We start from the raw sequence: 16,593 nt of genomic DNA on the forward strand, positions 1-16,593 counted from the left end.
GGTTTTGAGAAGACCTCCATATATCACAATTATCCACCAAATTAAACACGAAATATAGGAAGATAACTGTAGCTTCTCTAATAATATTCTATCCACGGTCATCATTTAGAAATAGAAGCTCTTCCCAAAAGGGTCTTTTATACTGCAAATGGAGGACCACCACCCTTGCCTCACTCAACACCAAAGATCAAATTCTGAAGAACCAGAGGTTAGATCAAAGAACTAAGCCTTTTGGTCACTCAGAAGCATGTCCCCTTCTCCCCACAATTAATAGCAACAACACCTATGAAAGCAGTGTTGGGGTGAAGAGAGGCCTCATCCAATTATTGCAAGCGGGGAACGACCAAGCTTTGCTCACTGAAAGCCAATTATAAAATCTCCGAAGCACCTCAGGTCAGATCAAATAGCAAACTTCCATACAGGGGTCACAAAAGATTACCTTAAGGAGTTGTTTATATATATTAGGATTTGAAGACGCAGTCAAAGTAAATCCTAGTCGACACGACATGATACGGTTGAGTACTCGGTTGACCAGCTGAGTACTTGATTGACACAGTCATAACAATGGAAGTTAAAAGGAGTTTTGATCGACTTTGTAGAGCAAAATGCGGAGTCTGAAAAGAATGCGGCCAAGGTAGAAAAAGGGGTCGACTCCCGGAGTCGAATGTGTGGTTGGGGGAGTTTTGAAACTTTTTTTTCAAAGCTCGGGAGTTTTGAAACTATGGTTTAGATCTAGGGAAAATTATGGAAAAAGTACAATTTACATGGAAAATATCAGGGTCTAGTAGGTTTGTAATTTTATTTGAAAAAAGTCCAAAATTTTCAAGTTTGGAAAAGAATTCCATGGAAACCGAGTTTACCATATGCTGGAAACTTTTTTTTCTATGGAAATATTTTTCCAAGAAATTTCATTCATCCAAACAAATCCATAATAGAAAATGTATATACATCATCGATACTAGATAGACCCCCATTGGATCCGCGCTGAAACTGGAATATCAGCGCGCATAAAATACTGTTTATCTTGTTTCGCCGGATTTCGGTCGAAATTTCGTTTTTGGTGGGTCCGAAACCGCTATTGAAACCGAAATTTAAAACCTTGGTTTCAACTTTCAAGTAGTTTTCCCATTTTTTTTACTCCCATCATACTAAAATTAGCCTTTACTACAAAATCAACGGTTGTGATTTCACATACGTGCCCCCTGACACTGTAGGACCCAGAAAGGGCCTTTCTACCTGCATTGTCGGTGTGTCATATCAGTACCTGTCATTCCTATTAAAACGGGAATTAAAAGTGTCGTTGGATAGGACGCACTTACAAAGACAACTAATCTAGGGCAATGATGCGCCCCCTGTAACTTAGTTTGACGTCAAAAAGCGTTTACAAGGGGGCGCATAATCCTATAGTGGGGGTGAAAAAATCATCTCCCCTAATCTCTCTCTCTCTCTCTCTCTCTCTCTCTCTCTCTCAACAATTAAATGAAGCCCACTACAAAGTAAGGAAAGATAATGAAAAGAAAGCCATAAGAAAATCTAAAAATCCGGTGAACAGATTAACAAACCCTAATCAAACGGCCATTAAATCTCTCATTTCAAAGGTAAAAATCCTCCTCCTTATCTCTCCTCTATCTATACGCCCTTCCAAATCCTCCCACCACCGACATTTCAATTTTCAAATCCCTTTCATGCTCTTCCTCTTTCTCCCATCTTTTTTTTTTCTCCCGCCAAATTCATTCTTCTTATTTCTTTCTTTAATTGATCTGATCAAGATATGACTTCGATCGGATCCGAATTTGTTCTAGGTCGTTTTGGATTCAGATCTTCTGTCAAGGTAGGGATTGTACAAGTGGCGGATTCGAATTCTGTTTGTTTTGATCTGAAGAACAAGGATTTAGGGTTTTCTGCTGCGAGATTGAAGTTTTTTCCGCCGATTCAGGCGATCGAGGAGTCGAGAATGGTTTATGTGAGCGAAAAGGAGGAGAATTCGAGTGAATTGGGACTGGAAGAGGCCGCGGCGGAGAGCGATTGTGCCGCCATTTCTGGTAATGTTCTTTTTGAATGGTAGATCCAATTCAAATTTGAATCCTTTTTTATTATTATTATTATAAAACTGTATGTTCTATTGCATAAAAATTTCAATTAGCATGATAGAATCTAGGACAAGTGACGTTTTGTAACCATATCTCTTACATGTAATTGGAACTTCAATGGCTTCAATCTCTTGTACTCAAATTTTTCATGATAATATTACAAGGTTTCATAAGCTATTATTATATTTTCTAATATTGTTCCTAATGCATCAACTTTGAGCATCTCAAATTGATTTTCAATTTCATATGTTTAAAGCATCTATTTCTGTTATTTGGATCTTAAAATAGTTTCCATTCTTAATTTGACTAGGAACAAACAATGTTGTGATGTCTACTGTTGGAAAGTCGACAAACATCGTCTGGCAAGAATGTCCAGTTGGAAAACTTGAAAGACAAAAGTTACTTGGGCAAAAAGGATGTGTTATATGGATTACGGGTCTTAGTGGATCAGGTTTGTTGATAAACTTTCATAGCCATTAATGTACCCATAACTATCTTGTTAGTAGGTTTGTGTTTTTGCTTGTTTATGTATAGGGATTTGCTACCATCCATCGCAGAAGGCATTTTGCGGATGGTCTGTTGCATATGACAGCTGCCACCTCGTGAATGAAGACAAAATCTGCTGAAAAGTGAGCTTGTGTGACTGATGTCCCTATACAGACACACACACGCACACACATTTATATACATACATATATCGGTATCTGAGCTCAAGCTTAGATAGAATTTCTGAGCTAGAGTTTTTAAATAGGGCATCTCCCATTTTGTTTGACTCATCAAACCCATTCATTTCATAGAACCTGACATAGATAGGTTGTTCCTAAGAAACCATCTCGATAGGATTATCCTAACCATTCGATCTGTACCGGTAGAAAATGCACTATATTTTAGCCGTCCATTTTAAACCTCCACAAATCAACGCTTACCATGACCTTATGGAGATTATTTCTTAGGGACACCCTATCTATGTTAGGTCCTATAGAACCAATATCTAACATAACACAAACTACATAGGCACCCACCCTATTTAAAAACTCCACCTCAGAAAACCTATATGAGCTTGAGCTCAGAAACTATCACAAGCACGCACACACATCTATATATTGAAACAAAGGGAAAAAAAGAATGATAGATGCAAGGGCCCTCTTTACATATATCTACATTTATATGAGGAATGATAGATGCAAGGGCCCTTCAAAAGGGCCCTTGCATCTATCATCTTTTTTTTTCCTTTGTTTCTATTTTTGTTTACTATTTCACTTTCCTTTCGAATTCTTCATCTACTACCGCAGCCAAGAGTGCCTTCACCATTCCCCCTTCCTTTCCTTTACACTGCCCAATGTTCTCAATGAATCGAATCCAACAAAAAAGTGCCTTATTTGTGGCCCCCATCAAGTCATATGTATGACCTGCCATGTCACACAGACTTCTCAATCACTTTCTAACTGGCGAATTCGATTTTCAAAAATCCCGCTCAGAGGCCTGAAGCTATTGTGCGCCCCTAACCGTTCACAATAGCCAACCAATCGAATCCGATCTTCGGCGGCCTCCACCTTGGGCCACCGCCCCGTCCCGGGGGATCTCCGTCAAACCACCAAGTCAAAAACCCTAGTCTAACCCTAGAGACCACCATTGTTCACCCTAACTTCTTCCTCTTCACTTCCACCAGAACCTAAAACCCTAACCCTAACCTTTCTTCTACCTAACTCTAGAGACCAACGTTGTTCACCCTAACATTCTTTCTCTTCACTTCCACCAAACCCTACCCTACCTTCCACGTAACCCTATTCTTACCTCCTTCCTAAACCACTACATCTCTAGCCACCACCTGTCACCACTCCAGCTAAATACCTGCAACCCAAAACAACTATCCTAACCTAACTCCCCGGCCCTTCTAACCCCAACCTTGCACCTCGATTGAACTCATCTTTTACCTCCCAAACTCCAGAAGGCAACTCCAACGCTATCTCCGGCTACCCATCGCCTCCGCCACTCAACATGGCCCCCAGATCCGGCGACCCACGGCTTCCCAAAACTCTTTGCCGGTCTTCCGCTGCACCATTTCCGACATCCCACTGCCTTTTGCGTTTTACGAGGGAGATGAGGGTTTGGAATAACCGGCCGTCTCAGTACCGTCGTCCCATCCTCCATCATACTTTTTCTCCACCACCACCACCTCCACATCCAACCTTTTCATTTTTTCCCCCGAATTCGGCCACCATTTTTCATACTCTTGCCACGTCCACCACTTCCGACTCACCAATCCACTTTCTCCATCCACCCTACCCAGTTCCGATCATTTCCCCATTAAATCCGGCCCACTCGGACCCAGATCCGACCATTCCGCACCTCCGGCCACCATTGCTGCATCCCCTGCGAGATCTGCCCAACTCCGGGCATCATTCGGCCACCAACACCTCCCTTGCCCATCAAGGGAGATAAAGGAAGAGATCAGAAAGTAGAAGAGATAGATCTAAGAGGAAGAGAGACCAAAGAGATAGAAAGAGGGGAGAACAGAAAGAGAGAGATTAGGGAGAGGTCAGAAAAATGAAAGAAAAGGAGAGAGAGAGAGAGAGAGAGAGATGAAGTTGCCTCCCTCCCTAGGGTTTCCATCGACCTAGGGAGGGGGGAGAAGAAATCGCCCTTTTGTTCTCTTCAATGCAAACCTACTTTCACATGACATGAAAATATGTTCCACATTTTCCATTGAGAAAACATTGAATACACATCTGTCAAGTCACAAAATTTTCTCCTATACAAATTGCTTTGTAGTAAGATTTTTTCCATTTAGAACCAACAATAAAAAGGTGACATCATGGCGGCGGTGCTGCGTGTGTTTTTTGGGGTGTGTGTGTTTAGAGATGACATAGTGGGACTTTATTGAGTAATGACCATTTTGCTTAGCGGTCCAAATAGTCTCGTCATTGAAAGCCTTTTTTGTTGGAAAGAATAAACACCACATCCTATAAGGTTATAAAATAAAGATTCAATTCATTGGAATATTGCAAGGATAATCGCTCTCTTAAAATTGGACTGATCCCCTTATGGAATCTGAGTTTTTCACGTAATCAGATGTTAAGGCACAAGGATTTACCACCTCAGTAAATAAATTCTGGGAATACACAAAGAAGATGGAGTGCCAACACCACTCATTGAACTAGAAGGAGGTAAGTGCAACATCTTGGACGCTTTTTGTATTAAAATCAAAGAATTCTTGTTTCCAAGAATTCCAGATGCAGGATCCATCCGCAGCCCCCCAGGGCTCTTCCTACGCTTTTTATATTTGGCGAAAATTAAACTGTTGCGTATCATTTTCTACTTCCAACTAGTGCCTTGTTTACCACTTCAAGTATCTTGGGTACTAGCATAGGATGTATTAATGTGTTTGCATGTTTATTAGTTTTACTTAGTCTCTTGAGATGCTGATCATGGATCACATTTTGTTGTCATGAATGCACTTTCTCATTCCATGACCTCTAGCATGTTCTCCCCTTGAATCATGACTCCATAACCTCTGCCTAGTCTCCACCTTGACCTCTAACACTGTCACCTCTGTATTCTGCAATCATTAGTGCAGATCCATCACCGACACTGCCATTGGAAGCTGACAACACTCCGATATACACTAAGTGGAGAGTACAGGTTAGTAAGAGAGGGGATCTCTTTACTAGCCTAAATCTTTCCATAAACTGAGCGATACCAAGGGGGAATTTGGCCGCCCTAAACATCCTTATTCTCTCTTGAGAAATTCTAGATCATTAGAAAAGGGCTGATATGCATTCAGCCCCTCTCACATACTTATCAAAGTATTATAGCATTAAGGGATTTATTTCCCTTCTACGACATGCAATTAGACTGGAAGAGTTCACAAGTATGAGAAATATTTTCACCATACAATTAGTTTCCTTAACTTTGTCCCGAATTTCCTTTGTAGTGTCTATGAACATTACACTGGCACTAACTTTTGATCCAATGCTATTCCACAACTAGGTCATGACATGGTTGTTCTCCCTGAACCAATCTTCATATCTACAATCAGATTCATCCGGACCTTCTTCAGTTATAAACTTTCACTTACCACTTGCTCCGATGCTATCTTTACAGATAGCCCACAAAAGACAGTTTGGCTCCTTCAACTTAACTGATGTGAGTTTTGTTCCTGGTATCTCCATAACGTTGGTTAAGGTTAGGTCACTCATGAGTGTAAATCGTGAATAGGGCAGCAGCTGATTCAAACAATAATATAGCACATAAGATCACACAATTAGGAAAGTAACCTTTCAAATTCATTAAGAAAATAGCAACCAATAGAGCAACAAGAGATATACACAAATAGATCAGCAGGTAAGTCACAAAAATACTGGGCGGCAACATAAACAAGATAACTACTTATAAAGCTATGTCACAAATATCGTTCTCGGGAATTTCTCGGCAAGGAAAAATCTCGGAATATATTACTTTTTTTATTTTTTCGGGTTTATATCGGAAAAAATGATAAAAAATAAAATTATTTAAAAAATAAATAAAGATATGTGTTGGAGAGAAAATGGAGAGGAGAAAATGTGAGTTTGGGAAATCTCCCCCTCACGTATATATTTATATAAAAGGGAGAATATATTTGTAGGGACAGGATTCAAAATTTCAAACTATTAATTTTCTCCGAAAATGGGGTATGTTTTTGGTGGATCACTGTCATCTTTGCTTGGAAGATGGTGAGTCGGCTTGTCATCTCTTCTTGCACTGTAAATTTGCTAGAAAGGTTTGGGGTTTAATTTTGAAGAGATTTGGGATTTGTTGGGTGTTCCCTTCTTCTATCTTGGAGGTATTGTCGTGTTGGGAGTTGGTGCCTTGGAAGAGAAAGGTAAGATCTTGTGGAATATTTGCCTCTTTTCATCCTTCTGGGTGATTTGGAAGGAGAGGAATGCTAGGGTCTTTAAGGGGGTTCACAAACCAGCCCATAGAGTTTATATCAATATTATTGCCTCTGTTATAGCTTGGGCCAGGTGTTTGCCCCCGTTCCAGTTTGTTTCTGCCTACTATTTATGGGAAGGTTGGCGAGTTTTGTGTTTGGCAGGGGATGTCAGATCTAAGGTGGTGCAAAAATGGAGCCCTCCTCCTCCTGGTTGGTTGAAGCTTAACTTTGATGGCTCGAGTTTTGGTAATCCAGGGCCCGCGGGTATTGGTGGGCTGTTTCGTAATTCCAGTGGGGCGTCTCTTTGGGCCTTTTCTGGTCCGCTGGGCGTGTGTGGTTCCAGTAAAGCTGAGGTTAGAGTGGCTTTTGAAGGTATTAAAAAAATTGCTAGGAGGTTTGGGATAATACTATTGTGGAAGGTGATTCTTTGAATGTGGTTAGATGGCTTCGGGGATCTGCGGTGCCGCCTTGGAGATTCTGGTCTTTCTTTGATGAGATCCATGATATTGTTGAGGGCTCATCTATTGCTTTTGCTCATGTTCGTAGATCGGCAAATGGCGACGCAAATTCTTTAGCTAGAGATGTTGTCAGTGCGGGATTGGAGTTTTTTATTATCTGCCCCCTTAAGGCTTTTGTATTTTTGAGTTTTTTATTTTCCTTGTTTTTCTCTGGGTGACCTTCTTGGTCTTCCCTTTTCTTTCTTATATATATTGATTACCTCTTCAAAAAAAAAGAAAAAGGGAGAATATTACACATGACCATTATGCCCTTAGGCATATACAAACATCTAACACCACCCCTCAAGCTGGAATGTAAATGTCAAACATTCCTAGCTTGCTACAACCATCACTCAATTATACTTTGTTCAATGGCTTGGTCAACATATCGGCTAATCGGTCCACCGATCTAGTGAACACTGTGCATATCTCCCCTTTCTAAATCTTATACCCTTCTATCTTCTGATGTCCATACTTCTTGAGCAACAAACCTCTACCTGGAGCACTTTTCAAGTACTGAAGAATCTGAAGAATTGCTGCCCAATGTGAAGTACGAGGTGAGCTTATATGTTGGTAAGGAAATGTTTGGGCGAGTGACTGTAAGATATATATAAGTTTACCAACCAATCTCCTGTATCTACCAGGATCATCCAATAAGTCTCCCTCTTCAAGAAGTAATCTTACATTTTGGTCCATGGAATCTGAGGCAGGTTTCACTCCAAGATAATTTGTCTCCTTAAGTAAGTCCAAGACGTATTTCCTCTATGAGAGGGAGATCCCCCTGGTAGAATACGCTACCTCAATGCTAAGGAAGCATCTCAGACGGCCCAAATCTTTGATAGAGAACTCCTTTTGCAAGAAGGTCTTCAAATTCTGGATCCCCATTGAATCACTGTCAGTAATGATGATGTCATCGACATAAACTATCAATAGCATACAACCAACATCAGACTGACGGCTTAAGACAGAGTGATCAACTGCACATTGCTTCATGCTAAAGCGCATGATAGCATCACTGAACCTCCAAAACCATGCTCTAGGAGACTGCTTGGGGCCGTAGATGGATTTCTTCAGTCGACATACGGAGGACATCTCCCCCTGAGCAATATATTCAGGAGGTTGCTCCATGTACACCTTCGTGAGCTCACCATGAGGGAATGCATTTTTGACATCTAACTGATGCAGAGGCTAGCCATAGTTGACAGCAAGAGACAGGAGAACACGAACGGAGGGTATCTTTACAACTGGAGAAAAGGTCTCACCATAGTCGACGCCAAAGGTTTGAGAATAGCCTTTGGCAACCAAGCGCGCCTTAAGGCACTCAACAGATCCATCAGGCAACTACTTAACTATGTAAACCCAATGACAGCCAACAGGACGAGCACCAAGAGGAAGAGGTACTAAATCCCAAGTCTGATTGGCCTGAAGGGCTTCCATCTCAAATTCATAGCTGCCTGCCACCCCGGGTGATCAAGTGCCGTAGGCAAGTATTGTGGCAAAGAAACATAAGACAAGGAAGACACAAACTGCGAAAACCATGGGTGAGAGAATCATAGGAAAGAACAGAAAAAATAGGTTGAGCAGTACTATGAGAACAAGTATGAGAAGAAATAGGGGAGTCGACAGGTAACTCTGAAGTGGAAGGAGGGATCTCCTACTGAGCTGGCGATGCCCTGCCGGAGAGGGATGAGCTGCAGATTTATTCGGCTTTGATAGGTCTTCTTAGTTACTGGCGGTGGACAAGCAGGTACCTTTAAGGGAACAAAAGTTTCATAAACAGGGACAATCTTAGGCGTTGGTAATGGAGGAGATGGAGAAGGAGTAACTACCGGGTCAGGAAGAACACGAACAAGTAGAGGAAGGTGTGAATAAGGAGAGAGGTGGGTAGCATCCGGAGGGCTGAGAAAGTAGCACTCAGTCTCAAAGAAGGTGACATCTGCCGAGACATAGGACCGATGTAGGCGTGAGCTGTAGCAACGATAACCTTTCTGGGTCTGTGAGTAACCCAGAAAGATACATCGTTCAGATCTAGGATCTAACTTATCCAAACCAGGATCAACGTTATGGACAAAGCACACACAACCAAAGATCCTAGAAGTGAGAGGGAGCGAGTCGTGATGAGGACGTAAAGTAGCAAAAGGTGTGGAACCTCCAAGAACGGAGAAAGGAAGCCGATTGGTAAGGTAGTTTGCAGTAAGAACTGCATCACCCCAATAAGTCTTTGGAACCCGTATTTGGAGAAGAAGAGTGTGGGCCCCATCCAGTAAGGATCTCATCTTCCGTTAGGCTACATCATTTTGCTGAGAGGTGTGAGCACATGAAGGTTGATGAAGAATACCATGAGTGGAAAGGAACTCATCAAAACCTTGTGTTATTAGTGAAGCCTGATCTCAGTCTAATCTGGAAAGTACTGTACACTCTACCCTGACTGTGGGTAGTTTCGTACTTTCATGAATTAGGGTTTTTTTTTCTCTTTATTGTAACGCGTCTTAGAACGCCATATAAAAGGGATGTGATATCAGGAGACGCCGTAAAGAGGTGTGAGGGTTTGTAATCTTTTCTTCAGAATAGTAGAATCGTTGGCTTGTTGCTCTGCCGTGGACATAGCCCATACCAAACTGGTTGGGTGAACCACGTAAATCTGTGTGTCCTGTCTGTGATCTTTCGTTTTATCTTTGCATCGTTATTCTGCTGCGTTGTTAATTCCTAACACCTTGTGATTTGGAGAAATACTTCCGTGCATTATCAGTACGAAGAAATTTAAGAGTACAATTAAATTGATTGGTAACTTCAGCATGAAAAATATGAAAAACAGAGAAAACGTCTGAACAATCCTTAAGTAAATAAAGCCAAGTCATGCGTGAATAATCATCAATAAAGATAACAAAATATCGATGTCGTAACATAGAGGTAGTCCGCGCAGGACCCAATACATCATAATGCACTAAAGCAAAAGGGTGCAAAGCCCGATTAACAGGCCTAGAAGGAAAGGACACCCTATGGTGTTTTCCAACAACACGGGGAGGGGGGGGTTGGGTTACAGGAGAGGTGGGGGGGGTTGAATTTACGAGGGGAAAAGAGGGAGTTTTGCCGTATTGAGAGGGATGGAGAGATGTGAGGCCAAGGTATGGGAGATGGGTGCCGAGGGATGGGAAGGAAGGAGGTTGGGGAGGGGGTCGGGGATCAAAACGGCTCTGATCCTATGTTGGAGAGAAAATGGAGAGGAGAAAATGTGAGTTTGGGAAATCCCCCCCGCTTATGTATTTACATAAAAGGGAGAATATTGCACATGACCATTATGCCCTTAGGCACATGTACATTTAGCAATATAAAATATTCTCAACTCAACTCAACAAAGCCTTTGTCCCAAACTAGTTGGGGTCGGCTAAATGAATCCTTAAGAAAATTTTCATGAAGAAGGACTCTACCCGGCTCTAACCATATAAAATATAAAATAAAAATATCGTAAAGATATCGGGACAATATCGTGCTATTATCTCCATATTTTCTCATAAAAATGAAAATATCGCTATATTTTTAAAATCTCGGGATTATTTTGGGATTTTGTAGTTTTATCAAAATGTCGCGATAAAAACATGATATTTTGAAAATATTGTAGATATTTGTGACATAGCTTGAAAGTCTATGAAAAGGACAGCAATCTACTATTCATGAAGACCCCAACAATCAATCGATAAAAAGGAGGCAGCATGTGGATCATACAACACTCACTAACACAAAAAGATACAATTTGGGACACACAAACAGAATGAAGGCAAGCCTTAATGACATTCCATGCATATGGGCAGTACAGTCTATAGTCAATACAAATTGCAACACTTACCTTCCTCGACTAGGGAAGCATCTAGCCATCTAGGTCAAAATTCATCTTTTTTTTTAGTATGGAAAGTAGGAACTCCTTAGTAGTAGACACCCTATCAAGAAGCACAGATATCCTCTTAGGCATGGTTTTAAATTTCGACCGAAATCCGAAATTTCGGATTTCGGTGAAGACCGACACCGAAATGGACCAAAACCCAAACGGTCATTTATTTCGGCCGAAATTTCTGAATTTCAGTCAAAATTTCAGTTTTTCCGAAATTTGACCCAAAAAAACTGTTTTTTATATTAATTTAATATTTTACCGAAATTTCAGTAATTTCGACCGAAATTTAATATTAAATAAAATATTTGTTTCGGGTTATGTACCAGATTTTGACCGAAATTTAGAAATTTCGAAATTCCATGGTCCGAAACCGGTACCGAAACCGAAATTTTAAACCTTGCTCTTAGGTTTCTGTGCACAATCGATGGAAAAAAACCTAGTGGTCTATTCAGCACAAGACAGATATAAGGTTTCTAATAGATGAAACTAGAAGGGGGAAAAAAGATGGGTGAGAAGAATGCATGGATCGGATCAGTGCTCTAATAACATGTTAATGCATAAAGAATGGAAGACAGAGGCTTATTGAAAGAACTCAAGCTAAGGAAAAGAGAGAAGAGCAGAAGAGGAGGGGAGGAGAGAAAGACAGAAGAAAGGATTTCGTAGGTTTGGATGATATATATATATATATATATATATATATATATATAGAGAGAGAGAGAGAGAGAGAGAGAGAGAGAACGGTTTCTACACACAAGTATAGATAAGTTATCTACACACTAGCTTAAAATACAGTGGAGGGCATATTGTTTGGGTGATCCAAACCTCACCCAAACCATTCATTTGATTGGCCCTCACATAGATAGGGTGTCCACAAAAAATCAGCTACATAGGATCATCCGAAGCCAACGATTTGTGGAAGTAAAATGGACGTGTATCCTTCACAAATCTGTCCATTTCGGTTTCTACACACAAGTGTAGATAAGTTATCTACACACTAGCTTAAAATACAGTGAAGGGCATATTGTTTGGGTGATCCAAACCTCACCCAAACCATTCATTTGATTGGCCCTCACATAGATAGGGTGTCCACAAAAAATCAGCTACATAGGATCATCCGAAGCCTACGATTTGTGGAGGTAAAATGGACGTGTATAAACCTTCACAAATCTGTCCATTTTTTGCCTCCACGGTTCGAAGGGTTAGGATGATCCCATGAAGCTGATTTTTTGGGCACACCCTATCTATGTGAGGGCCCATCAAATGAATGCTTTCGAGTTTGGATCACCCAAACAATGCGGGCCCCTACTGTATTTTAATCTTGTGTGTAGATAACTTATCTACACTTGTGTGTAGAAACCGTTTTCTACACTTGTGGTTAGGATGATCCTATGGATCTGATTTTTTGTAGACACCCTATCTATGTGAGGGTCTTTAAAATGGATGGTTTGGATCACCCAAACAATGTGGGCCCCCACTGTATTTTTAGCTAGTGTGTAGAGAACTCTCTACACATGTGTAGGAACCGTTTTCTCATATATATATATATATATATATATATATATATATATATATATATATGAGCATGCATTTGCTGCGCTCGAGCGCAGAAACAGGGTGGGGCCACATTTTGGGTGGGATCCAAAGCATTCATTTGATGGGCCCTTTCATGGGTAGGGTGTCCACCAAAAATTAGCTCCATTGGATCACCTTAGGGTGTCCATTTGTGGGGCAAAAAATGGACAGATTTGTGAACAAACAGTATCTGTCCATTTTTAGCCCCACAAATGGACACCCATTGGTGATCCAATGGAGCTGATTTCTGGTAGGCCCCCCATCCATGATGGGGCCTTCCAAATGAATGCTTAGGATCACCCCCCAATGGCCCCACCCCCCTGTTTCTGCGCTCGAGCACAACAACCCTTCTCTCTCTCTCTCTCTCTCTCTCTCTCTCTATATATATATATATATATATATATATATATATATATATATATATATATATATATGTGTGTGTGTGTGTGTGTGTGTGTGTGTGTGTGTGTGTGTGTGTGTGTGTGTGTGTGCGCGCGCGCGCGTGCGTGTGGGCGGGCGGGCACACGCGTGCTGGTATGAATTCAAAAATTACCACTATCTCTTAATAGTTTGACAGAAGCTCAGGTATGACTATGCAAGCATGCATTTTTTATGGATCTGCCAGTTCTCTCTGTTCAGTGAGGGTGGAAGCTTTCGTGGACCTGGAATGGCTTCCGTGTGTTTTTGGACTTTATTTTGCTCTTCTGGAAAATCTGTTTCTCCGTTGTCATGTTATTGTACTCAGTATTTTTTTAATTTTAACCTACCACCCACATTTCAGGGAAAAGTACCCTGGCATGCGCATTGAGTCGAGGGTTGCATTCTAGAGGAAAACTTTCTTACATCCTTGATGGTGACAATGTTAGGCATGGGCTAAATCGGGATCTGAGTTTCAAAACAGAAGACCGTGCAGAAAATATACGTAGGATGGGTGAGTGTCTGCTTGAAAGGTTATTTATCTTCTTTTTTCCCTCCTTGAAGATTGTGTAGAAATTATAAAAGCAACTCTTGCTGAATGAGTGTTTTTACTATTACACTGCGATTTAAACTTTGACACAATTGTTCTTAGCTTGATACTAACATGTGGATTCTTAAGCCAAACTCAGCCACTGGATGTTGGGAAATGGAATATTTCTGCTAAATCTTTTGTTCCCATCATCTGCCGTTTTTTCTGATTTTAGGGGAAGTGGCAAAGCTCTTTGCAGATGCTGGCATTATTTGTATTGCTAGTTTGATATCTCCATATAGAAGAGACAGGGATGCCTGTCGTGAAATATTACCAAAGGGGGATTTTATTGAGGTTGGTGTTTGTTCTTATAATGACCTATCTTATACACACCACTGAAATGTTTCTTGATTCAGCTAATCGGCTGGCATATGTTTGTAAAGGTTTTCATGAACATGCCACTGGAAGTTTGCGAGGCAAGGGATGCAAAAGGGCTGTACAAGCTTGCACGTGCAGGAAAGATCAAAGGTATGGTCTAGGAATGTATACTGGCACAGGGCAATTATTCCGATACTGATGCTGACATGTATTGGCTTTACAATGGAGTTTCATGTCTGACATTATTATTATCAACACTTTTGAGTCGGGTTTAATCTTAATTGTCATTTTCTTTACATGTATATAGTAGATAAGATCAGATATTATACCATTATACTGTTCAGTCCTTGGATGTATAGCCTTTCATCTGTAATATGACGTAAAATTTTCACTAATGGAAAACTATTACATCTTTAAATGATACACCCTGCATCAGCAACACAAGGTTACCAGTCAAAAGGACTACATCACTAAAGTGGGATGGGTTCGAATGCCTGTATGTCTAATCTATGCAGGGTGGCTGCTATATTCAGCTACACAGGATGGCCCTGCCAAAGTGGGAGCTTGATGTCATGGGTTCTGGTTGTTCCCATTTACCATCAGATATCCTGTTACGGTTCTTAAGTTCTTTGTTGATCTAGGAGATTGTTCTAAAATCCACTGCTGATAAAACATTTCATCAATTATGAGCAAATCATATGCAATGTTAAGGAATCTATTCCTTAATTCAACAATGAATTACCTGGTCATCTAGGTTTTTTGGAAATGTTGATATCAGTAATTGTTTAATATCCAATTCTATCTGGAATCCTTTGTATAAAATTTTAACAACAGACAAATCGCGATATCTGTAATCTTTTTTTTTTTTGCTCATATGTTCTGACAAGTGTAAACTTCTCTATTCATTTTTCTTTGCAGGTTTTACTGGTATAGATGATCCTTATGAGCCACCATTGAAATGTGAGGTGTGTAATCTAGTAAGCTGTCTCAGTCTAAATAGGATATGTTCCTAAAAAAAATGTCTTTTCGAAGTCCAAACCATAAAAAATTATCTATTACTAACTTAAACTGATATTTGAACTCAGATTGAAATAGAGCTGAAAGATGGGGTTTGTTCCTCCCCGAGTGGCATGGCCGAACAAGTGATATCTTTCTTGGAGGAGAAGAACTTCCTGGAGGACTAATGATTTTCTACAGTATCAGTCCGCATCTCGCGGACAACTGTTTCACAGTGTAGCATCAAGAAAGCGTGTGGAATATTTCATTCCCCGGAACCTGTTGATTTTTCTTTCGTCACATATTGTGATGCTTCGTCCGTTTGATGGCAAATAATATGGCCCATCTGGGAAATTGTATTTTCCATTTGAGGGCCTTCTTCGCTGTATGTAAATTATGTATTAATTCTTGTGTTTGGCATGTTTTTATTTCCTTGAAGATATAGGATTTGAGTCTAGTTCTATTGTTCAAGACAACTGCGTGAAGGATCCAATTTAATTAAGCTAAGTTTCTTCTTTACCCTTTGGAAAAGCAATTGGAATATGTGGCTGGAATTTTTAGACCATTATTGTGTGAAACAATTGGCCCATTTGTTCGAGATTTTGGCTTATGTAGTGTTTGGTTGTCAACCTTGTAGCATAGTCGTAGGGAGTGTCATTACCAATATAGAGAAAGAAGACAAAGGAGATAGAGAAAGTACCATTCCCCGGAAATCCAAGCAAAAACCACCTTTTTATGATTTTTGGCTTAAATTTTTTTAGGGAAGAGACAAGTGCAACAAATCAGACAAACAATGATTAACCAGAAAACATCCTTAGCAGTCTCTAGGGATTTCAATGCTTTATTGGCAGCCAAACAAGGGGTTTTGCCGACGTGGCGCCTATATGTCAAGCAAAAGCCCAAGCCATCCCTGCTTTTGTGCAACAAAAAAGATAACTAATTTTTCAAGTTTTTGATTTGGTAAGCTGATTACCCTAATTTTTCCTAAGATCCTCTCACGGGTTTTCAACTTGGAAGGTTGTGAACTCTTTTTTCCTATTTTTAATCTTTCTTTTTTCCTTTGTTTTTCTTCTCCGTCTTTTTTGAGAGACAGTTGAGGGGAGAAGGAAAACTTTGGTTGCCTTGCCACTGAGAAGGGGTTCTAGGTCGGATTCCCGGTGGGTTTGTCACCGAAAGAATGACTGACTGGTGTGCTTGATCATAAGCTGATGGGTGTTGTGAACCCCATCAATCACAAAATTTGTGCCTTTGATTCTTTCCCTTTTTTTAGGGAAGGGATATCAACACTCCCACATTTTAATGAGATGGGTGAAAGC

At 40.5% G+C, this 16,593-nt stretch overlaps 1 protein-coding gene across 6 annotated transcripts; it reads left to right on the top strand.

Moving 5' to 3' along the window:
* The first annotated feature begins 1,469 nt into the window (after positions 1-1,469).
* On the top strand, positions 1,470-15,796 carry LOC143876079 (adenylyl-sulfate kinase 3-like). Of its 6 annotated transcripts, none has more exons than XM_077377701.1 (9): positions 1,517-1,598; positions 1,803-1,831; positions 1,937-2,042; positions 2,401-2,541; positions 13,739-13,888; positions 14,139-14,257; positions 14,347-14,431; positions 15,200-15,246; positions 15,367-15,796. In XM_077377701.1, the coding sequence occupies exons 3-9, from the start codon at positions 1,955-1,957 to the stop codon at positions 15,463-15,465; spliced, it is 729 nt and encodes a 242-aa protein (XP_077233816.1). In that variant the 5' UTR covers positions 1,517-1,598; positions 1,803-1,831; positions 1,937-1,954; the 3' UTR covers positions 15,466-15,796. The 6 variants fall into 6 exon arrangements, with proteins under 6 accessions (XP_077233815.1, XP_077233812.1, XP_077233816.1 ...); XM_077377699.1 differs by having other exon boundaries at positions 1,525-1,598; positions 1,770-1,831; XM_077377700.1 differs by having other exon boundaries at positions 1,470-1,598; positions 1,803-2,042.
* Positions 15,797-16,593: the final 797 nt, after the last annotated feature.

Source organism: Tasmannia lanceolata, unplaced genomic scaffold, assembly GCF_043159265.1.
Source record: "Tasmannia lanceolata isolate RefF3 unplaced genomic scaffold, GAP_Taslan_0.1 ptg000004l, whole genome shotgun sequence".
Classification (NCBI taxonomy): Eukaryota; Viridiplantae; Streptophyta; class Magnoliopsida; order Canellales; family Winteraceae; genus Tasmannia; species Tasmannia lanceolata.